Source organism: Hyperolius riggenbachi, chromosome 1, assembly GCF_040937935.1.
Source record: "Hyperolius riggenbachi isolate aHypRig1 chromosome 1, aHypRig1.pri, whole genome shotgun sequence".
Taxonomy (NCBI): Eukaryota; Metazoa; Chordata; class Amphibia; order Anura; family Hyperoliidae; genus Hyperolius; species Hyperolius riggenbachi.
The window spans coordinates 69909684-69935246 of NC_090646.1; the positions used below are offsets into that span (position 1 = coordinate 69909684).

The 25563-nt window shown below is 41.8% G+C and overlaps 1 protein-coding gene across 17 annotated transcripts in view; it reads left to right on the forward strand.

The window, feature by feature from the left end:
- The window catches only part of CTNNA2 (catenin alpha 2), a 3078224-nt gene that overhangs the window by 2401992 nt on the left and 650669 nt on the right, over window positions 1-25563 (forward strand). For all 17 annotated transcript variants that reach the window (XM_068274961.1, XM_068274945.1, XM_068274955.1 and 14 more), the window contains one exon: window positions 377-529. In XM_068274961.1, coding sequence (XP_068131062.1) covers window positions 377-529 — 153 coding nt within the window. The remainder of the gene's footprint in view (window positions 1-376; window positions 530-25563) is intronic.

Below are 25563 nucleotides of genomic sequence, written 5' to 3' on the forward strand. Positions count from 1 at the left end.
AAAGGTCAATAGTTCATTTATTTTAACTCTGGGACACTTAATAGGCTGCCATTGAATACAGACAGTAAAACATTCAATCTACTTTATAAATGTTAAAATGTAAAATACAACAATACATCATTTGGCACGTGAGGGAAATGAATAAATAAACAAATAAATAAATAAAATACATTTTTAGGAGTAGGAGGATACATATAATTATTTATCTCATCAGTTTATTTTTACCTCGGGTTCACTTTAAGTCAGGGTTGATGTATGGAATATTATTTTTGTAAATCTGGGATTCTGGAGTTATGCTTTAAATTTGTCGATTTGCATACTGTTCTTTTGCCACAAACAGAATTTAGTTCTTACGTTTTCCTCTCTTGTTTTCCAGCTCCGGAAAGCAGTAATGGACCATATCTCAGACTCCTTTCTAGAAACAAATGTTCCCCTGCTGGTTCTCATCGAGGCAGCAAAGAGCGGTAATGAGAAGGAGGTAAAGGAGTATGCCCAAGTGTTCCGCGAGCATGCCAACAAATTGGTGGAGGTAAGCCTTTGTTTCACATCAAAAGGCCTGCTTTCATGTTCCTTGTGAGGCATTAAAGCAGGCTGGACGGATGTTATATTACCTTTATGTGATAATGAGCTGTGTGGAGCTGACTTTCAAGTCGTTTTTTTCTCCTCTTTAAACCCGCAAATAACCTTTCATTGTAGTTGAAACTCTTGTAGTACAGTCTGGTGGAAATTCTCTCTGATATGTGATGTGGTAATAACTGATAATTATACACGGCACATGGCCTTTATAATTGAATTAAAGTTGACCTTCCGCTGAAACTACAACTTAAAAATCTAGGCACAGGTTTTGTCAAAGCTCATTGATGTCCTATCTGTAAACCTCCAGCATAAGGGTAATAGCAAATATTTGAGAAAAAGTGGTGCAGCCAAATGCCTACCCCCCCCCCATCAACATGTGACCCACGCCTAATGTGCTAAAGAGGAGACTGTCCTCAATTTAGCTCTGCAATAGTCCTGCACTCCACTCCAACCATGTGGAAGATCCTCTGATGGTCACAGGGAGCTTAGTGCTCTTCTCTGAAGGGAGTTATGTAGTCACCCTCAGGAATATTGTTCTTCTAACCTACTGCACTCAGAGGCTGTGTATCCAGTAGGGCCAGATGGTAAAGGAAAGTGCATTTGTACTGTATATTGTGCACAACGGTGGCAATCCTATACTATAAAGCCTAAATGTTGCTGCATCCAACAGTTCTGTCCTTGTGTCCCAGGATTTTTGTTACTGCGCATGGACGCAGTAACGGACAGCTGGGACCAGGGAGCTGGGTGGGCAAGGTGGGCGGGTGCGGGTGGGCAAGGTGGGCGGGTGCGGGCGTGCGTCGGGTGCAGGGGCGCGTTGGGTGCACGCTCGGTGCGCGGCGGTTACGTGCGTGGCGTGCACATGCACTGGCGGCGGTGGCGGCCACCGCCAGAAAAACACCTTGAGCCCGTTTTCAAATGGGCTTGGGTCGACTAGTGTCTTATAAAACATTAAGGATCGCAATAAGATTTAGACCTGACCACACCAGAATTATGTTGCACTAACAGAGTAAGAACAGCATACAGATTTATAAAAACAAGTTGACCTGTAAGAGGCTTTTAAATACATTTGTGGATTGTGTAAAGTTTACTAAAGTAATGTGACCATTCTCTACTTAATTAATCTATATCATTGGCATAATCTAAGTGTTGTAATGTGCACTGATGCAGAACATAATGGTTCTAGCTCTGCTACACTTGCAGGAGCTGTCCACTGCCGATTCATCCAACATATACTGTATTGTACACTTGAAAGAGCTGTCCAGTGCTGATCTTCTGATTCTCCATATGCAGTACACTTGCAGGAGCTGTCCAGTGCTGATCTTCTTATCCTCCATATGCAGTAAACTTGCAGGAGCTGTCCAGTGCTGATCTTCTGATCCTCCATATGCAGTACACTTGCAGGAGCTGTCCAGTGCTGATCTTCTGATTCTCCATAAGCAGTACACTTGCAGGAGCTGTCCAGTGCTGATCTTCTTATCCTCCATATGAAGTAAACTTGCAGGAGCTGTCCAGTGCTGATCTTCTGATCCTCCATATGCAGTACACTTGCTGGAGCTGTCCAGTGATGATCTTCTGATCCTCCATATGCAGTACACTTGCAGGAGCTGTCCAGTGCTGATCTTCTGATCCTCCATATGCAGTACACATGAAAGAGCTGTCCAGTGCTGATCTTCTGATCCTCCATATGCAGTACACTTGCTGGAGCTGCTGGCATACCTGTAGACTTGAAGGGACTTCCACTTTGATTGAAACTCTGTTTTTCATTAGGATCTATATATTGTTTAGATTAATGGCAAACATTTCAGCTTCATGTCTATTTTTTCTCTGTGTGTTAAAACACAGTCCACAGTGTTTCAATCATAAAACTGATAAAAAAGGGAGTACCGTTTTCTGTTACTTATGGAATTTTTTTTAAAGATATTTAAAATAAGTATTAAACTCTGTTACAGGTATTTAAAATAAGTATTAAACTATGTTACAAATGTGGAGTTACCTTTTAATTACATGGAGTCATTGATTTTTAACTTGCCCACAGCTGTTTCTGGGTTCACAAGTACAAGGTATGGAAGAGTATACTATGTAGGTTTGGGGTTTTTGGTAGTAGCGAATCTCGAAATCCATTAACTGTAGGTTGTGAAAGACACAAGGACCACCAGAATTGTCCGAAGTGGTCTACAAAAAAACCTAAAAACCACTTCAGAGTTAACATGCAACCGTAGCAGCACTGGAACCTCTGCAAAACAGATACTCATCAGCTTTAACTTCATGGAAACACTAAAGTCGTATATTGACACCTTCGTTTTTTTTTTGCTTCTTCACACGCTGAATAGGCTTCATGAATTAGATATTAACATCGCTGGGGAAACATTTCAGGCATTAATAATGAACAGGTGAAATTTTCCACGTTACCAACGCATGAAAAATCTCCCTCTTTAATGAAGCAAACCTCACTTCAGCACGTTACAGAAGGCATTAGAAGTACATCATTTGGCACGTGAGGGAAAGGGGCACTCAGCGTGTATTTATGACGCCTGCTTGCGCGGCTGCCAGGTGCATCTGATGATGGGGCTTAAACTGTGCAGCTGATCATTAAGCTCAGTTTTGTTTCCACTATATTGTTGGTAGACCACCAGATAAGATTCCACATCTAGCATCTGCCTGTGTAAACTAGATGTTTTAAAGGTTTGTTTGATGGCCACCTCATTGAACAGGTCCTGAATCCTCATCCCTAACTCAGAGAAATTCCAAGAGTCACGGCGATGAAGAGACACCACACATACAAGTATCTAGAAACAATTAGCCTTTTTTCTCACTACATTATCTACCAACCGTGACTGTCACCCAATAGTTTTATCCTGATACCACAAGTTCTTGTTACATTTTAGACCTAATCCCTGTATCCATATAATCTGTTGTTCACCTTTATCATACATGGTCACTTCAGTTTGTATAGATTTACCTCATTTGTAATAACATCCTCGTTAGGGGTAGCACATGTATGTTAATCTCATCACTGTTTATCTTTCAATAAAGAAGCTTGAAAGTAAAAAAAAAAGAAAGAAAAAGGTTTATTTTCTAAGATAGTTGAAATCTAGAACCGGCTAACACTGAAAGTGGCACTAAGCTATAGCAGGTCACTTGCGTCCATCAGTTGTCTGGCCCAATAGTATAATGCAGAACAGTTAAGACTTAACTTGGCCCATAAATGGGTCAGGCTGTGCTCTGTGAATGATGCATCATCAGATCAAAGGCTCATCAGGTGCAAATGCTCTTGGATGAGAGTGTGAGAGTGTGTGTGTGTGTGTGTGTGTGGGGGGGGGGGGTGTCTGTGGCTACTCTTAAGGTAGCCATACATATAGTTATGATGGGCAGTTTTGACCAAGAGACACATCTCTCTAATTGAATCTGATTAGACAGTCAGCTGTCAGCTGCCCATACACTGCAAGCTGATTCCCGACCAATTTCATGCTGGAATTGATCCGGAATCCGCCTTGTGACGCTGCCTCTGCCTCACTGATCCAACCAAGGTGTGCTAATAGCGCAGGATGCTATAGCAGGTGGGGACGTGAAGAAAGCTATGCGTAGCCCAGGGTGCACAGGCACAGTTGCCGTCGACTTACAAATCAACAGTAATGAAACTAGCTGGCGGCGGGGGAATGGAGGATCGTGGAAGACCGTCGCGGGACAGGATGGCTGCTGGGGGCTTGGGGAAGCCCCAGGTAAGTGAAACCCTTTGTTTTTTTTTGAAGATCTTCAGTTCTGCTTTAAACTGTACCTGAGGCGAACCTCGGGTCAAAAAAAGACATGCTTACCTAAGAAGAGGGAAGCCCCTGGATCTTATAGAGGGTTCCATTCTATGACTATACAAAAATATGGTGCAGGGTCCACAAACTATGGAGCTTTGAGGACCACTACCTTACCTTAGTGGAACATCTTCTTCAGTACAGTTGTGCACCTCGCCCTACTGTCACGTACACTGTACCCAAGGTAAACCTCAGGTCAAAAAAAACATGCTTACCTAGGAATAGGGAGGCCCCTGGATCTAGTATAGAGGCTTCCCACCCTGTCCTCCATTGCTGAGCGTGGACCACCCAAAGAAAACCAAAAAGGGCTTGTTGGTAAGATGATCAGGGCTGTGCTACTCTTTAGGCATTGCCATACTGTGCCTCTGCTGCTCTACAGAGCAAGACACAAACAAGGGGTACATAATAATACAGACAATGGCATGCAAAAAATATAGACATTGGTACTTAATACAGTGATCACAGTGACAAATGGTGGGCATGATAAATAAAAACAAAATACATATACAATTCCAAGAGACAAAGGCTGAGGAAGCAAGATATGGGGTAATGTAAATATGTATACCTAGAGGCAGTGTATTTTAAGTTATATTCAGTAAGGAGCACAACTTGCAGAATCAACTTGTAAGTATTTGGCCAATCAGAGAATGCAGAAAATGACATAAAAAAAAAAGACTCCTCAGAAATCGGAATTGGAAATCTGGGGAGTCAGTAAGCAGCATTGGCAGATCTCATAAATTCTGCAGAATTGGAAATCGGAATTTCCAACCATCCCTACAGCCTACAGAAACAGTTCTCCAGTCTGACACTTCATCAATTAGAACCAGGCAAGATAATGAGACCAACCTGCCAGCCACTCATTTTACTTTTAGCCTAAACCCAACAAAAAACAAAAAGGCATTTTCACTCATTTATAATTTTGAGAATGCCAATAGGTGTAAAAAATAGACTTAAAGGTGCCCGTTAAAGATTCAATTTCCCAAACAAATGACCGCCCAATCCAACAGTTACAAACAATCAGAAATGGCCGGGAAAATGATAAACAATGCAATCATAAAAAAAGAATAGTTACAAAATTCAGAACAACAAATGATTGATAGAATGATTGTTCGTCATCGATTGGCACCATTATTCTGCCAGATGTAAGCTGGACGTAGACCTTGTCAATCTTGCTGTTCCAAAGGCATCACCAAATGAATGTACAGGAATGAGAGGTTGTGAGGCCTGGTGGATTCTCTGCCTTCATATCAGTCCTTATGCCCCAATCTCCTCTGCAGTCTTAACCTTGTGTGGCACGTCCCCAGTCAGCTGAGAGATGACAGAGTACGTCATCCCAGCACCTGATTACACCCAGGCCTTGATATGCGTAATGTATAAAGACTGAAAAGGTGAAGGCAGAGATACCACCAGAACCACCTAGGCTGTAACAGACAGCAGTGATTAATGCAAAGTTACCAGGGAGCAGGTGAGAGAATAATCGGGTACAGGAAGGGTCAGTCCAGGCGGCAATCAGAGAATAGTCAGGTTCATGCAGAAGTCGATCCAGGCAGCAATCCAAAGAGTGAGCAAAATGTTCAAGAAAAATGTTGCAAGTAAAAGTTCAATAACAATAATCACACCTAGCTACTAACTCCAGCTAACACTATCACGGGCAGTAGTAAGATGCACAGACAGAACTTAAATAAGACCACTAACCAATAGGAAACAGCTAGACACAGCAGCCACCAATCAGGAAATCCTCCTGACTTCCTGTATCATAGACAGCTGATTGGCCTGTCACTGCTGCCTGAGTGTGTAGGATGGACGCAGGGTGATGTGCGTCTGCCCTCTTCGACCACCAGAGCGTGCCCTCACCAGACCACCCTTGACCACCAGACCATGCTGCAGGAAGTACCAGGACCGTTGCGGGTTTGGGAGGCAGGTAGAATCGTAACAGAGGCAGTTTAGGGTCCTCACAGTCTGTAATGTTGTTGGAGGAAATGCTTTTCGCTATAAGGATGCCGTGATTCTCAAATTCGCTGTAAGCTCGTTACCTGGAGTTCTTTATTGTCTCCCTGGTGGCCTAATTTTTCCTTAACACTGATTCCTTTCAGAGCTGCTTTTGAAGTGTGTGATATTTCTCAGCAAGTTTTACAACATTATCTAAAATGCCCCGTTTACCAAAAATGTCTAACGTCAGAGCCCTTACTAATCACTCTGTCTCAGGCTCAGCATGATTAAATGGGTGAGGTGTGGGAATTGGTTTCAGAAATGGAGCAGCAGGGACTTCCCAAATGTTCGGATGCCAATTTGTGGATAAATGGTGGCAACACACAGTGACAGCTTTTTGGCAGTATGGTTAGTTTTATTGTGTTTTGTCATAGGCTAAGTTCGTGTTGGGCTTCCGCTCAGGATTTCAACTTTTCCTCTGTCTGGCATCTCATAATTTATAGACTGCCCCGGCTGCAGCAGCGTGATGCGTCATGTAGAAGAGACACCGGTTAATGGCCATTTGAGGTCAGTTTCTGAAAGCACAGTCAGGACACATATCAATGGAAACTGATGATTCTAAGATAAGCATTGTAGTAATTAAAGTAGTTAGTTCTGTGCATCCACATTATTATTATTTTTTCTTAACTTCATTCCTTTCTGTGCTATAGAACCCTTTTTTATGGTCATTCTTAGAGTGGCCCTGTATTGTAAAAAAAGTTACCAAAGTAAGTACTGCCTACTACAGAGCCGAAACAAGATATCCCCTTTTCTTATTTCTCGCTTCTTCAAACACGATAGGGGAATGATAGCTAAGTGAGCTGTGCACGCTCCTACACTGCGCCCTGAGGCTAGTGCCTCTCTTGCCTCTGCCTTGGCCCGGCCCTGCCCCAAGTAGGGATGGTCAGAAATGATGATTTCCGGTTTCACAAAAATTCCAAATGCCGCGAAAGCTGTTTACCGATTTGGTGGACTTTCTATCCCTGTTTTCTGATTTCCAATTTCCAAGGAGTCTTTTTTTGGTCATTTTTTACATTGTCTGACTGGCCATATACTTCTGTGTTGACTCTGCGTTCTCTGATTTGTAAAATGTTTCCGAATTCTGTGATGGGGCTAAAATTCCTGAGTTGGGGTAATGTTTTTTTTGTCTGAAATCCGGTTTCCGTTTTATGATTTCCGAGTTCCGATTGGAAATCATATATGTGGAAATATAATTTCAGCGGAATCAGAATGAGCATCCCTGGTAACAATTGACTGTATTTGCAATCAATGTAACAGCGTGCGATATCGAGATGAGCAATGAACGCGACAGAACCTCCGGTGCTGCCCCTCCAATGTAAAATGCCCCCCCTTAATGACCGGTGCAGTATACTTTACCTGTCCGTGCCCACCGCTTGCCCTGGGCTCCATCCACAATCAGCATAAATGCACCCCAAGTGGTTGCCAGCGTAACATGGGCGCGTGTGTGATGTCACACATGCTCCCATGTATACGCTGGCCACCACATGGGACGCACATGTGCAGATTGCAAACGGAGCAGGATCCAGAAGGGAACATAGACAAGTAAAGTATATGGCACGGTGGGGGGGGCACATTTTACATTGGGGAGATGGCGTGGCAGAGGAGGCATCACAAGGCCGATTCCCAAGATATTTCATGCTGAAATCAGTCAGGAATTGGTCTGCAGTATATGGGCAGGCAACAGATCTCTCTCGGATTAGATTTTATCTGCCCATACATCATCTAATATTTGGTCAGGGCCAGATTTTCCATAAGGCACTGTAGGCACGTTGTTACAGGTGCCTGATGATGGAAAGGCGGCTGACTCCCCTCCCAGAGTACCTCCCTCCCTCCTTCTCTATGCAGTGTCCCTAGCGGAGTGTAAATGAGAGATTACTCACCCGGGTCTCTGCATTCCACCGACCAGATTGCCATTCAGTCATGGGCACTCCTTGCTACCTAGTACTTGGGGGTACCTCTAGCTACTTAATACTGAGGATAGCTCTGGCTACCTAATACTAAGGGGCACCTTTAGCTACCTGTGATGGGCAAGGGAACCAAGGAAGAAGGGACAGGCTAGCCAGCACACTTGCAGTGCGGTTCGGTGGGTGTTTGTAGGTTCATGGAGGGTAAAGTCTAGGGTGGTGGGACATCTGTGTTTATAGGCTCCTGTGATGTAAATCCGGGCCTGTGGATGGTCATCTTTAAGATGACCACTCAAAAAATTTCCCTTTACAAATAGAACACTTTCCCAACACGAGCCGTCTCGATCAGTGTAACTGAGAATTTTCACACTCTGCCAGAGTTAATGGGTTAACGTATTCGAGGCAGACTCCAATTCATTCTTATTTTGAACTTTTCCCCATTAGAATAAGACATCAATTACCACAGCAGTTTTCGCCGGACAAACTGGTGTAAAAATTGGAAATTTACAGCGTTGTATAAAATTAGATGGAGCCTGCTAAATGGAAACATAATTATACCAAGATAGCCATTTTCTTTGCCATTTAGGAAGTAAAATAAATGCATTTGCTGGAGTAAATATAGATAAAACTTGAGTTTAATGCACTGTTAGGATTGATCATCCAGGACACATTAGAAATCTCACTGCGAATATATTTCTTTTTACTAAAAGGGGGGCTTCTAAAAATGTTATCTTAATTTAAACCGGTGTTCAAAACCTCTTAAGTATTTGCCTTTTGAGAGGGGAAAAAAATAACAAGCAAATAGAAAGAAGAGATATGTTTATTAGTTGCCATGAGTAATTGTATCATAACGTAAAAAATTACATTACTAGAGGTGTAACCACAGGGAAAGCAGCAAGGACTGTGGGGGGTGGGGTGGGGTGGGGGGGGCTTTCCTTCAGATCAGACGTTTTTGTGGCTATCCTTGATATGGGTGTGAGGATTACAAACGGCGTGACTGCAGGCCACTGCAAATGCATGGGAGGGGGGGGGGGGGGGGTTGGAGGCAGAGCTCTGAGTGGGCCCTATCTACTACTTTACTACCCCCTGTAAAATGGGTCCATCCTTCTCATCCGATGTTTTTGTGGCTATACTTATGTGTGTGAAGATTATTTATGATGGCCACACTTGTTGTATGACCCATGCAGGGTGTGAGGGTCACAAAGGGAAGGCAAGGGAAAAGATGTGAACAAGGGGGGGACCCCATTATAGTTTTGTTGGCCCGTTATTTGTAGTTATGCCCCTGATGGTCCACACTTGTTGTTTGACCCTTGCATGATGGCCCCCAAGGCTATGAGGGTCACAAGTGGCTGGCAAGGGAAAGGGTGTAACATTGGGAGAGGCCCATAAAGATTTTGCTGAGGGACTCCATGGATTATAGTTATGCCTTTGCTAGTATTATAAGAGTTATAGCAAAAGTACAAAGAATATGTATGTATATAAAATATTTTATTCACAGGGTGAAACTATTTTTTTTTCAAAATAATAGTGTCAGGAGTCTGGTTATTGTGTGATGAATGTTTTTGTAATGCATCCTTCTCTTAATGTTTGACTATTGTCTGTGTCTTCTTTAAAGTTTGCTGCCGCCCTCTATAGGGGTGTTTTAATTGTGTGATACCACATTACCTTATTAATGGTATATGCACAAGTGGTGGATGAGCATATGAGAAAGGTCCTTTGACCGAAATGTCATGCTGTCAATGGATGTGGTGCTGTGTGTAATGCAATAAAGCAATTGAGCTGTTGGATTTTGCCCTGATGGATCTGGGTTCCTGGTTGACTCCCTAGTCCGTATTGAATTAAAGGGTATTGGGCAGCATGTGGGGTACACATCTTGCTGCTGTATGTCCCCAAACAAAACCACAACAGGCAACACGGACATGACCACATAGCCCATGCACTGATGAGCTGCATAGTATACCAAGTCCATCTACAACACCCAGGTAGTTATCACACATAAAAAAGAGAGGAGGAGGAGGAGAGGTCAGCACTGCAAATAGAATTTATTCCATAGTGAGGCACTGTAGCAAAATCACATAATGGTGAATGAGTAAATGAACATACCAGTGCTGGAAGATAGTGTCCTCCACTGACCCAGGTAGTTATGCAGACCTGGATTTACATCACAGGAGCCTATAGGCACAGATGTTCTGCACCCTAGACTTTACTCTCCACGAACCTACTAACCCCGCTGAACCGCACTGGAAGTGTGCTGGCTGACCCAGCTATCATCTCTCCCTCACTTCCCCTGTCTGACTTAGGTAGCAAAAAGGTGCCCCTTATTATTAGGTAGTGAGAGTTACCTTCAGTATTAAGAAATTAGAGTTGCCCCCAAGTATTAGGTAGTTAGAGGTGCCTCTAGCTGAAGGGCGTGTTTCTTAGTTTTATGCCAAGACCCGAGTGAGAAACCTCTCAGTTACTCTGTTCTAGACTCTGCATAGGGAAGGAGGGAGGCACATGGGGAGCAGAGTGAGCTGCTTTTCCATCACCAGGCACCTGTAGGCACAAGCCTACCAAGCCTTAATGAAAACCCGTCCCTGTAGGTATAAGAGTTAAGAGTTAACAGTAAGATCCGAGGAAAGTGCTGCTTTTGCTGCTTGAGTGGGCATCATGATACTATTTAGACCGCAATAGAGCAGGGTATAGACAGAGCTGTCCCAGAAGATGACCTTTGAATGTCTGTGACGCAGGAAATGGTGGGTGAAGTGGCTTCTAGAGGGAGAATTATTTGACATCAGGTAATCAAGGAGCTCATCCAAAGGACTCAGAAAATATTTGCGCCCGGAGCTGAACTTTAAAAACAAGAAACAAAGGCAAAATTGCTTCACCGGCAAAGCAATCCTGGGAGGACACATCGCAAGATAGACAGCAGCGTGAATTTGTTGATGTTCAACACCTCTGGCCATCAGCATGGCTGTTTAGTTTTCACCGCAGAAACCACTAGCCAGTAAACACTGTGTAACCTTAGATAAAATCGGACACACTTTCAAGCCATGATTGCAAACCAGCAGGAGAGATGAACTAAAGCTCGACCGAAAATATGGAACAAAGTTAAAGAGCAAATCTATTTTTGGAGAACGAAAAAATATGCTGTAATATTTATCAGCTATACACAAGTCATTTTGTCATCTATTGATATTAAAGTTATCTTTCCACTTCAATCTACAGACAGCCATGTTTTTTCTAAACCTCCCAGGACCTTCAAATTTCACTTCTTTGCATACATGTTAACGGTACTCTGCTGTGCATGGTTTCCCCCAGTTCCCCTCATCCTGCATAAGTAATTAGCTGGCCACAACAGAAAGACTTGCTGCTCTCTTTGCACATCTTAGACTAATCAATGATTACTCCATTTTTAAGACTATAAGATGCTCCACTCTACTATAAGCCACACCTAGGTTTAGAGGGCAATAATTCAGGAGGAAAAAATAAACTAAACCTGGTGTGTCTGAGTCTTGTAGAACCCCCTCCCAAGCTGTCTCTAAAGAGGAGCTGTCAGTCATACTATGCCAGATAAAAAAACAACATACAGGATCTTCTCAAAAAATTAGCATATTGTGGTAAAGTTCATTATTTTCTGTAATGTACTGATAAACATTAGACTTTCATATATTTTAGATTCAAATACACACAACTGAAGTAGCTCAAGCCTTTTATTCTTTTAATATTGATGATTTTGGCATACAGCTCATGAAAACCCAAATTTCCTATCTCAAAAAATTAGCATATTTCATCCAACCAAGAAAAGAAAAGTGTTTATAAAACAAAAAAAAGTCAACCTTCAAATAATTATGTTCAGTTATGCACTCAATACTTGGTCGGGAATCCTTTTGCAGAAATGACTGCTTCAATGCGGCGTGGCATGGAGGCAAACAGCCTGTGGCACTGCTCAGGTGTTATGGAGGCCCAGGATGCTTCGATAGCGGCCTTAAGCTCATCCAGAGTGTTGGGTCTTGCATCTCTCAACTTTCTCTTCACAATATCCCACAGATTCTCTATGGGGTTCAGGTCAGGAGAGTTGGCCTGCCAATTGAGCACAGTAATACCAGTAAACCATTTACCAGTGGTTTCGTCACTTTGAGCAGGTGCCAGGTCGTGCTGAAAAATGAAATCTTCATCTCCATAAAGCTTTTCAGCAGATGGAAGCATGAAGTGCTCCAAAATCTCCTGATAGCTAGCTGCATTGACCCTGCCCTTGATAAAACACAGTGGACCAACACCAGCAGCTGACATGGCACCCCAGACCATCACTGACTGTGGGTACTTGACACTGGACTTCAGGCATTTTGGCATTTCCCTCTCCCCAGTCTTCCCCCAGACTCTGGCACCTTGATTTCCGAATGACATGTAAAAGTTGCTTTCATCCAAAAAAAGTACTTTGGACCACTGAGCAACAGTCCAGTGCTGCTTCTCTGTAGCCCAGGTCAGGCGCTTCTGCCACTGTTTCTGGTTCAAAAGTGGGTTCATGCTTCCATCTGCTGAAAAGCTTTATGGAGATGATTTCATTTTTCAGCACGACCTGGCACCTGCTCTCAGTGCCAAAACCACTGGTAAATGGTTTACTGACCATGGTATTACTGTGCTCAATTGGCCTGCCAACTCTCCTGACCTGAACCCCATAGAGAATCTGTGCGATATTGTGACGAGAAAGTTGAGAGACGCAAGAACCAACACTCTGGATGAGCTTAAGGCCGCTATCGAAGCATTCTGGGCCTCCATAACACCTGAGCAGTGCCACAGGCTGATTGCCTCCATGCCACGCCACATTGAAGCAGTCATTTCTGCAAAAGGATTCCCGACTAAGTATTGAGTGCATAACTGAACATAATTATTTGAAGGGTGACCTTTTTTTGTTTTAAAAACACTTTTCTTTTATTGGTCGGATGAAATATGCTAATTTTTTGAGATAGGAAATTTGGGTTTTCATAAGCTGTATGCCAAAATCATCAATATTAAAACAATAAAATGCTTGAACTACTTCAGTTGTGTGTATTTGAATCTAAAATATATGAAAGTCTAATGTTTATCAGTACATTACAGAAAATAATGAACTTTACCACAATATGCAAATTTTTTGAGAAGATCCTGTATATAAGTAGATAAATACTATCTCTACTTACATAACATGTGTATTGCACTGTCCAAGTGTTGATTTCAGTGAACTGTATAAAATAAAAAAAAGGTAAATGGAGAGAATTCTGTTCGCTGACAGGGGCCATCTTTACTCCCTCCAGCTGAAGCCAATGGTGAGGTCATTTTCTCCCTTACTCCTTACTCCTCCCTACAGCAATAGCGAGCGTTGATTGTAAATGCAGGGAATCCCTAAGAAAATGGTAGCAGGGACGAGGTCCCCATGGATGCGATGTGATGTAGTGGTGGCAGCCACTGCCCACATGAATCAGTGGGGTGGGGGTAGACACGGACAGTCATGGGAGGTAGCCAATGAGAGGAAAAGGAGTGAGAGTGACACAGGCTGCAGCCAATCAGGTTGAACTAGCTGTGTCTGTGCAGAAACTCCCCTTGCCCCAGCCTGCACTGCAACTTCTCTTTTGCGGCCGATTACTGGCTGTGTACTAAGGAGCTGGGGACATGAGGATTAATCTCTGCAATAAAAAGTAAGATTGACTTTAAAGTTATGCATTGCCTTTTTAGCATTCCTTTTATATGATCAACAGAAAGAAATGGAGAATGGATTTTGTTTTTCATGCCTAACAGTTACTCTTAAGCAACTCTATCTAACCTACACTGCCCAGCTACACTAACCCCTGCCCCCCCCCCCCCCCCCAGCTGCATTACACTTTACTACACACTACACTACACTAATCCCTGGCTGCTGCATCCTCCTCCCCCCATCTACATTACACTACACTGCAACTGCAGGGAAAGTCTTCTTTTCTCCATTTCCCTTATGCAACAGATCCTCTTGTTGCATTCACAGCACTGAGCTCCACTCACAAGCTGCTCGGGGTTGTTATAACACAGAGCTCCACTCACTAGCCCTTCTTCAATCCGCATACATTTCAGGTACGTCTGCATCGCAGGGAGAACACATAGAGACAAGTCCGTCATAGCACAGGGCTCCACTCTGCCCTTCCACAAAAACTTTGGGATATCCACTTTTCCCCTGCCAGCGCTTTCTGCATTGCTGCTAGATCGGGGAAACACTTGGTATCAGATTGAGCTGCCACACACTGATCGGAGGGCGTCGTACTTCCTGGTTACTGATGCCCTCTTACAGCCAGCCCACATGCACCGTCAGGTCACACACAGTACGAACCAAGTTTTATTGGTAAGTAGAAGAATGAAGGATAGTGTTAGAAATAGAGGTAGAAAGGTTAGTGTTAGGTGCAGGGGTAGCCTAACACATTTATGGATGTTAGGCTACCCAAAATGCACTTGTGCTTGCACTGATGGCCTAATGCATCTAGCAACTACATCCACATGAGTAGCAGTAGATACCGCTAGCCAAATAAACGATTAATGTGTACCTGACATACTTTAGAAGGTTGGGCATTTATCTATTATAAAGAGTATCGATCCTTGATGGTTACCCTTAATCTCTGGGGTATCTGTGGAAGGAGAGAGAACAGGAGCCCAATGGTGCAGTATCATTGGACAAGAAGATATGTATGTAAGAGCATATGTGCAAGTAAAATACTCACAAGGGTGGATTGCAAAACTTGCAACCACCATCAAATCCAGTGGGAATATAACCTTCCCCCCTCGGTATCCCAGGTCTGTCGGCGCAGATGCTGGTCGGTTGCTCTCTTGAATAAGTTCTGAGGACATTTAAGTGACATTGGCCTCAATTCACTAAGATCATGCTGGAGATAATAAGGCAAGAGAAAACTCACCTCCACACAGTGAGAGAGTTATCTTATCTCTTCATTCCTTAAGTTACCTCCTCTGTAGTTAATTTACCTCCTCTGTAGTTATTTTCACATGCACTTAATAAACAGCCTGTCTTTAACTCTGGAGTTATTTTAAGGATTGGAGAGTTAACTTAAAGACAGAAGAGTTAACTTTAGGTTTGCCTGAGGTAAAATGTTTCCTAAATACTACATGCCTTATCACCATGGTAACAACTCTAGAAACGTTATTAAAGACAGGAGATAAGCTTAGTGAATTGAGGCCTATGACTATGAACCCCTTTTGGGGGTATGGACTATACTAGAAACACTGGAGGAGGTGTCCTTGATGATCTATCATTAGGAATTGTTATAGGTGAGAAGTGTAATGGCTTACATTCTCAGAAGAACAAGCCATTATTAGTGGAAAATGTATGATTATTCATGCACTATAGACAACACGATTCACTCGTTTTGGCCCTCTCATTACACTCCTCACCTATAACAATTCCTGGTGATATGTCATCGAGGACATCTCCACCAGAGTTTCTATATTGGCCTCAATTCACTAAGTTTATCTCCTGTCTTTAATAACGTTTCTGTGCTGTTTCTTGTGTTATCACCAATGTGATAAGGCATTGCAGTATTCACTAAACAATTTACCTCAGGCAAACCTAAACTTAACACTTCTATCTTTAAGTTAAGGAGAGATCTCTAAAGTTAATGTTTCAATCCTTAAAATAACTACAGAATTCTAAAGTTAAAGATAATCTGTACTCTAAAATTCTTACAATAAAAAGCATACCATTCTATTCCTTATGTTCTCCTGTGCCCCTCTGTGCTGTTTCTGCCACTCACTGCTGTAATCCTGGTTTGTAATTAACAGTTTTAGGCGGTGTTTACAAACAATAGACTGGCTTCTAACCAGAGTATCATAGGCTGAGAACAGCTTACTGTGTGACTGATGCAGAGCTTGGAGGGGGTGTGTAAAGCTTCTGCCAATGACAAGCAGTGCTGCACATTCCACACATTCCAGCCTCAACCCGACAGACACGACAGAGGAAAGGAGATAAGATTTATTACAGAGACAGTGCAAGTAGGAAAGGCTGCAGTAAAACAGACCACATTAGAACAGTAATAGGAACTTATAGGACTAAAGAAATAAGGCTCAAAAAATTGTTACAGAGTCTCTTTAAAGACAAGCTGTTAATTAACTGCATGTGAAAATAATTACAAAGGAGTTAACTTAATTAAAGAACAAGTGACACCCATGCTAATCTGGAAATAAAAAACACATATTTAAGTAGATAAATACTAGTTCTACTTACATAACAGATGTATTGCACTGTCCACATTATGATTCTTGTGAATTTTATAAAGGAAAAGCAAATAATCTTATTCTAGGCAGTTTCCATCTATGTTACCTTTGATCTCCTGACATCATTTCCTCACTCACTTTTTTTCTCCTCTTGCAAATTGTGTTTTCGTTACCCTCCTCCCAGAGTCTTCAGACACTCTCACTGAGGTCTATACTGGGAAGTGTACTGTCTTATGTCATTAGAAGGAGGGGGAACTAAAGGGAAGAGGAGGAATATATCATAGATAAAAAGAACCCCAGCATGCAACTGTTTGGCAATGGCACTTAAAGGGCCAGTGCACCTAAGGTATGTGATAACTCCACACCATAACAGCAGAAAAAGATTTGAAAGTTTTAAAAGCAGGATTAGCACTCAGGCCAGTTGCTTTTGACATTTTTTTTATGGTGACAATCCGGCTTTAAGGGTTGAAGTGATAAGATAACTCTCTCACTGTGAAAACTTATCTCTGCACCTTAAAGCGGTTTAACACCCTGCATTACAACTTTGCTTTAAAAGATTGCTTACAGCTTACAAACTATTATGCCAGATTTTTTTTTAAGCAGAAATTCACTGAATGGGTTAAACATGACATTTTAGTGTTGGATTTAACTAGGAATCCGCATCCGTTCTTATCTTTAGTTACAAATGTATCTTTATTTGGAATACAAATAGATCTCAAAGCAGTGTTTGTTACATTGTAGATAGATACATTTGTAACTAAACAAGCAAGCACGAGGAGGATTTCTAGCTAAATGCAGCACTAAAATGTCATGTTTAATCCATTCAGTGAATTTCTGCAAAAAAAAAAAAATCTGGCATAATAGTTTATAAGCTGTAAGCAATCTTTTAAAGCAAAGTTGAAATGCTGGGTGTTAGACCACTTTAATATGGCAAGATCGATGTCTGGTGGTAAGTTTTCTCTTTTTTTATCACCAGCATGATCTTAGTGAATTTAGACCATTGCCTTATGTTCTACTGGGGGAAAATTATGTGCTAGAGCTTACTTTCGAGAGGGGGTGTGCTTTACTCTCAGGGGAGGGGTAGACGCTATGTTAGTGTATGGGGGAGTGTGGTCTCTTACCGTACTTCCCTTGTGGGACTGCTCCCTGTAACTGCTCCAGCATCCTACAGTGTTCTCCCCAGAAATTTTTTCCAGCCGGGTGGCAGGAAAAAGTAGCCGGGTGGTAGGAAAAATTAGCCGGGTGGGGCGAGATGAGAGAATGCAGGGCTGGTGCTTCTGTGAGCAGCTCTGCTTATAGCATAGGAGGAGGTGAGCCGATGACAGCCGGGTGCTCACCAAAACTAGCCGGGTGGAGCACCCGGCTAAAAGAGCCTGGGGAGAACACTGTGCAGTGCCCTTTGACCCTCACACTCTGTACGCTGGGTTGGCTCTGTTACCATGCTACCCTCTTGTCATAATCAATGTGAATGCGTGCTGATGTGCCCCTGTGCACACTGATTATAATTAGAGGGGGGCACGATCACGGAGCCAAACCAGCGTACAGCGTGTGAGGGTCAAAGGGTGCCGAACATCTTGAATAGGATGCTGGAGCAGTTACAGGGAACGGAGGGGGACGCAGCCACAAGGGAGGTGCGGTAAGAGGCTACACACCTCCCCATACACAAAAGGCATCCTATTTAGCTACGGCTTATTTTCGGGGGAGGTCTTATTTTAAGGTAAACATGGTAGTATCTACTTAATATGGATAGATAGCCCAGATATGTGGCTGTCGATATGAAAATAAACACATCTATATTACGATAGTAAGCACGTCGTATGCAGTGCATGCCTCTGTGTTTTGATGAAGGAACTGACAGGCTTGCCTCATTTTGCCTTCCCCCGTAAAGCAAATAATAAAAAAAGTGCTATAAGTAAACCGTAGAGACACCTTTTTAGCATGTTTTGATTAATCTCGGCTTTCCACGCTCTGAAGAGGTAATTATCAACTATTTGTTTGGATTTAAATTGTTTCCTCTTTATAAGGTGATAGCTGGAAGGAAGATATTGTACATAAACCATGGCCCTGAGACAAGCAAATGAATCACGTTGGTTTGGTAATGATATCTTCGGCACTCAGGAGGTAGATTCGAATGATTTGTGAGCCGCCGGTTGCTAAGCAGCACATTTCTTTGAAAATAGTAATGATAACAGCAGAATGTCTGTGTTCTTGTCAGAGTTCTGTATTTTGCCTTATTTCTGGGAGATGTAACGACGTGGAGCTATCGTTACTGCATATGTGAAACGCGTCGGCGTCATCGGGAACATATGCTCGGTTAATGAGGTGAGGTGGCAGGTTATAGGTTCTTGGATGTTTTCTCCTGTGGACGTCGCTTTCAATTGTTTCATATTTAGAGTTCAAACATGTTCCGAAGCCATTATAGAGTCGGTAATCGTTAGAAAATGGTGGAAACAGATGTCAAATATTTACTTTCTCCTGCAGTTTTTTTCCCCTATTCAGAACACCTCTGAGCGGTGAGTCATGCCGCTTCTGCTCAAGGGGCAGGATCGTTGTTCTGATTGTCTGGCTATGCCGGAACTACGGTTCCCCGAGCTCTTTTCGCATGGGCTACATGACCATGTTCATGATCTTCCTGTGTGACCTGAATTACAGCCATGCTGTGCTGCATCCAAACATGGCTTAGCATTTGTATTTAAAACATCTGGAAGTGGTGATGTCATAAGAGTAGACAGACTTATTATTTAAAGAGGAACTTCAGCCTAAGCAAACATACTGTCATTAAGTTACATTAGTTATGTTAATTAAAAAAGATAAGTTATATAATCTCTTACCCACACTGTTTTAAAAGAACAGGCACATTTTGGGGATTTTATGGGACAGCCATCTTTTTAGTTGAAAGGAGGTGACAGGGAGCATGCCAACTGCTCTGTGTCCTGATCACTCCTCCCAGCTGCTAGGCAACAAGAACATCATCATCAGAAATCCCATTATGCTTTGCACAGCATCAGGGGAAAATGCCCAGGATTATTTCTTTGATGGGGCGGGGCTTAGCTTCTGTGCAGCTAAAAATGAGGCTTGGGTAAGAAAAACAAAGTTCTGGTGCTGTGAAACTGTTCAAGAAACACCGAGCCTTTTCAGTGCTGCTGAGTAGATTTTTAGTCTGGAGGTTCAATTTAAAGTGAACCTGTGATGTAGAATATAGTCTGAAACTCAGCATTTCCTTTTGTGCTTAAATATAATTTTCAGCATAAAATCTACTGCCACAAAGGAAATGTGTAGCAAAACAGCATTCAAGCAGTTAAACACTGCACTTTGTTCTTCATTGGAAAGCGCCTTCCTTTAGTGGAAATCTTCTGGCCTCATCCAAGAGGTGATAACTTTATCCTTTGTTTACATTCCTTTGTCAGAGACATTTAGTAAACATTAGCAAACTGCCGTAACTGAGCTGTACTGAGCTAAGGAGTAGAAAGAACTGAAAAGTGATCACTAGATATATTTGAATATATAAATACAGCAGCAATGCAATAAAATGCAATGCCAACTGTCAGAGCAGATGGACTGCACTTTGGGAATTTGTAATTTGTAAACAGACAATATTACATGTTCTGAAAAGAAAATATGATAGCTGTACGGGTAATAAAAAGTAGAAAAACACATTTTTATTGAATATTATGTCAGAGTTTTAGACCACTTTAAAAAGGAATTTTACCGAAAGGGGAAAAACATTGCAAAGTGAAAAATTAACAAATGTCAAGAAATGATTGATACTCATTACCATGTAATTGCTGTGTAATTCATTTATGTTGTTTGATCCACTGTGAGCCTGCAGGTCATTATCTATACTTCTGGCAGATATTGAAAAAAATTGGAAAGCATAAACTGCCCTTATGTATAAACACACCCCCTAACAATGTGATGGGCTACAAGATTTCTTGTGGAAAAGGGGTTATCAGCTATATGGATTAGGATAAAGTTCAATCCTGGGTTAAAGCTCCTTTTTAACATCTTCCAGACAGCAGCGATACACTGGCTCATGACTTTTTTAGAAAAAAAAGTCTGGTTCTTAAAGGGGCTCTTTCGCGAAAAAAGTAAGCAGTTAAAAAATGTGACAGATGACAGGTTTTGGGCCAGTCCATCTTTTTAAGGGGGGTTCTCAGGGCTTTCTTTGTTTTCAACAGCATTTCCTGAACAGCAGTTTAACTGCCAAAATAGCAAGATACCAGCCGGCCTCCCTAATCACTTGCACACTATTATGTCAGTTACATTTTGCAACTGTTGTTCAGGAAATGCTGTTGAAAACAAAGAAAGCCCTGAGAATCCCCCTTAAAAAGATGGACTGGCCCAAAACTTGTCATCTGTCACATTTTTTAACTGCCTACTTTTTTCGCGAAAGAACTCCTTTAAGGGGCCAAAGACAGTTAGTATGGAAAAGCAGGTGTGCTGCTTTGCTCAGGTGAATCAAATGGCCACCTTTTATTCCATGGACATTGTTTTCATTGATCTGAAGAAGCAGACTGGGTTTGGTGAAACGCGTTATCCTACTAGTGTCTGATTTTTATTAAATATCATTTTTACCTCTACAGGCTCAGTCCTTATTTTGTAAAATTTAGAAGCCAAGTCATTGGCTAGATTATTTTTAAAACGCCAACTCCTCCCCTATTTCAGCTCTTGACAGCCCCCATTACACAGGGTTGTATGGTTTTTGTCCTGGTTCTTTTGATCTTTTACAAAACAAACCCAAGCGAGGATGGGACTTCCTCACATGCTTATACACCGTGGTTGCTGGCCTTGCAACCTACCTTTGTGACTCACTTACTCACAATCCATAGACCAGTTGCCTGAGCTTACTACACCATAAGGCCTCCCATTTTTTCTCTTCATGTTTTTCTGTCTTCCTAGAAGGTCTGAGGAAAGACCACAACAATATATATATATATACATCCTGGTAAGTACTGTATATTCTGTCATATAAGACTACTTTTTAACCCAGGAAAATCTTTTCAAAAGTCAGGGGTCGTCTTGTACTTCGGATGTCGTCTTATAGGGCAGGTGCTGAAACTTCTGAGCCGGACTGGAGAATCTGCGGTTGCCGCATACGGTGGGGGAGCTCAAAAACATCTGTTGCTACATCCCCACTGTATGCGGCAACCGTATGAAAGCAGCAAGCAAAACACGCCTTTTTTCACCCGTTTGACCTGCCCATGTATCCTATTGTATCCTATTACCATACCTCCTTCTCTGCCTCGCAGATTTCGCTCCTGAGTACTTCAGTGAAGCAGCGCAGGCGTGCATGTGTGAGATCTGAGAGGCAGAGGAGGAGGTAATAGTATACAAGGACGGGCCAGACGGGTGAAAGAGGTGTTTGCGCTACCGCTCTGATAGTCTTGGAGACAGAGATAGCTGACCAATCCAAGCAGGCTTTGTATACTACAACCAACCAAGTGCCGGTAAGGTACATTGCTTGCCGTGATTGGTTGGTTGTTGTATACTGGGTACCACATACAGTACAACACCAGTATCTGTACCTGTTTATACAGTATATCACCAGTACATACAGTACAGTATACAAATGTCCAACAGTCAGGAGGGGTATTCTTATAGGGTGAGTATATCCCAAAAGGTATATTTTAACTGGAAAAGTAGTGGGTTATCTTATAGGCCCAGTTGTCTTATACGCCAGAATATACAGTATTTTCTTTTTTTTTTTCACGCAGGCTAATAATTAAAATGGAAAGTGAAGAAAAAACACTTTCTATGATGGGGAAGAGGTCAATGACTAACAGATAATTTTTTAGAATGCAGGACCTGCTGCAGGCTTGTGGAATCTACCATAGGGTGCAAATCAACAATACACTGCAAATGCATTATTAATTATCCCTTCATTTGGAAATCTTTGAGTCAGGACATCTTCAAATAGCCCTTCAGCTCGTATCTCTGCATTAAAAACAAACCCAAAGAATAGAGGTCCTGGAATCTGCATCCATTGCGCTACTCACACACAGATATAAACGCTCATCCATCTCATCTGTGTTTCTAAAGTTGTTTACAGATCCTAATGATTTTATTTTTCCCACAAGCTGCTATCAGCCGGGAACATTAGTTAACATTCCTCTTGCATCCTCGTAGATAATAAACCACAGGGTATGAGACAAACAAATGTAACTGGAAGAAATACAAGCCACTGTGAATAGCTGATGAAAGACAATGCAGGCAACACATGTGGAAGAGAGGAGAAGGCATTGCTTCATCCAAGCCCATAAGCTGGCCATTGTTTCTGCTGTGGGTCACTCGGGTCTGCAGGGGATCTGGCCAGTGGTCCAGCTGCAGAGCTGAGAGACAGAGGGAGGGTGGGGAGTGGGAGAGAAAGGCCGGGCGATCTGTAGTGTACAAGTGGCAGCCTTGATTGATTGCACCACCGGTAGCATCATTATGTAGTTCCCAGGGAAGAGCAATACAAGTGTGGGATATACATAATAACACAATAGTTGCCTGGATTCTCAACTTCTTTATATACCTGGCTGTCTGCAAAACTGCAGTACACTGCCAAAGAGGAACCCTAACCCAGGATTCAACTTCCTCCCAATCAGTAGCCGATACCCTCTTTCCCATGAGAAATATTTACCTTTTCTTGAATAGATCGTCGGGGGGTCTGTATGGCTGATATTGGGGTGAAACCCCTCCCACAGTGTGATGTCAGCACCTAGGTCCTGACATTACACTGTGGGAGCCTTGTTGCATTGCGGGAAATAACTGCCAAGCAACCAGTATCTCTCTCTGTGCATATGTATATCTATAAAAAAAAAAAACACTTTTAGCCTATCGCATTGTTAGGGGGTGTGGTTTTAGATAATGGCAGTTGGTGCTGTCTGTTGTTTTTTCATGCCTGCCTGTAGTAAAGATGATTAAGTGCAGGCGGATTATGAATCAAACAATATGAACAAATTACATGGTGAATATCAATCATTTCTTCATCTTTCTTCTATTTTTTAACTTCTCTCTTTGCAATGTATTGATTTATCTTATTTGTTCTCTTTTCACTTTTTTAATACTCACCTTTAAGTGTAAAAGAGGCCCTGTAGTGACATATAGTAGAATGCAGTAAATGATACAAGATACTCACTTTTGCAGTCATTTTGCACTCTGTATTGCTGGATATTGATATGTACTGTAGCTTCGCCCTCCCAGTGATGCTTAACCTAGGCTGTTTAGGTATGTGGAATTCTCCTCCCAGAGCATTCTGTTCACTGGCTGTGGCTTTGGAATTCTCAGAAACAAACATTCCGCAGAGCTGCACCTGACAGGAATAAAACAATTTCACCACCTGTGATACCTTTTAGAATGTAAATCAGGGTGAGGAAAGATTTTACAATGGGCATACACAGACTAAATAATTTATAAAGTAATATTGTATTAAAAAAAAAAGTAATTTTTACCATTAGGTTTTTTTTTTTCCAGAAATTTTCTACAGTACTCCCCAGGTTCAGATTTCAGGCTTATTTGTCATAATTGGATGATTCGTACTCGTGGTCTGTTTTGTTTATACTTTGGGATATTAAACAGGAACTCCAGTGAAAATAATGTAATAAAAAAGTGCTTCTTTTTACAATAATTATGTATAAATGATTTAGTCAGTGTTTGCCCATTGTAAAATATTTTAAATCCCTAATTTATATTCTGACATTTATTACATGGTGACATTTTTACTGTTGGCAGGTGATGTAGCTGCTGCATGCTGTTTTGGCAGTTGGAAACAGCTGTAAACAGCTATTTCCCACAATGTAACAGGGTTCACAGACAGGAAACTGCCAGAAGTACCACGGTCCTCAGAGCTTCCTGTGGGAGGGGTTTCACCACAATATCAGTCATACAGTGCCCCCTGATGGTCTGTTTGTGAAAAGCATTATATTTCTCATGTAAAAGGGGTTATCAGCTACTGATTGGGATAAAGTTTCTCTTTAAAGGACCGCTATCGCAAAAACTGTACAATTTAAATTACATGTAAACACATACAAATAAGAAGTATGTTTCTTCCTGAGTAAAATGAGCCATAAATTACTTTACTACAGTAGGTAGTAGAAATCTGACAGAACCTACAGGTTTTGGAATAGCCCATATCCTCATAGGGGATTCTCTGGGTTTTCTTTATTTTCAAAAGCGCTTAGTGAATAGCAACTGCTATAAAACTGTGTAGTGAGCAGGGAGGCTGGCCAGCATCTTTATATATAAAGGCCATGCTGAAAATCCCCCATGAAGAGATGGACTTGACCAAAACCTGTCGGTTCTGTCAGATTTCAACTACCTACTATAAGTGACAGCAAGATGAAAGAAAAGTAATTGATGGCTCATTTTAATGTGGAAAAAAACCTACTTTTTATTTGTATGTGTTTACATGTATTTGAAATATTAAAATTTTTCGCGATCGTGATCCTTTAAGTATGCATTTTATTCAGTGAAAAAATTGTTCATCTGTTGCTATGGTGTTGTCTCAGTTTAATTTCTGTTGACAGTTAAAACTTTGTGTAAACACAATATGGCATCTTTAAGCACACTAGACCCAAGCCAAAGCTATCTAAGGAAAACACACAGGTCCATATTGGATCCACATACTGCAATGTTCTCTCCAAATACCTTATCATACCCTTCTCTTCTCACCCCTTAAGAGACACTGAAGCAAAAAAAAAAATATGATGTAATGAATTGGTTGTGTAGTACGGATAATTACTAGAACATTAGTAGCAAATATTCTCATATTTTTATTTTCAGTTATGGTATATAGTGTTTTTTTATAACATTGCATCATTCTCTAATATTTGCAGTTTACACACTACTTAGCATTCTAAATGATTTTACAGAGGAGGCCAGTGAACTTTTGAGCTGTCATCTGCAGAGAAAAATAAAATACAGTGACTGGAAGTTGAGATAACAAGCTTCAGAAGACAGAGCTCTCTGCGACTTTTAAAGTCATGGAGCTCAATGGCTCTTTTGCGTAGCTAACAACTGGAGTTTCTTAACTCTTCCTGTACTGGAAACAATATTGGACTTATGTCTCTGCTCCTAATGTTTTATTTCTTAACAATACTACACAT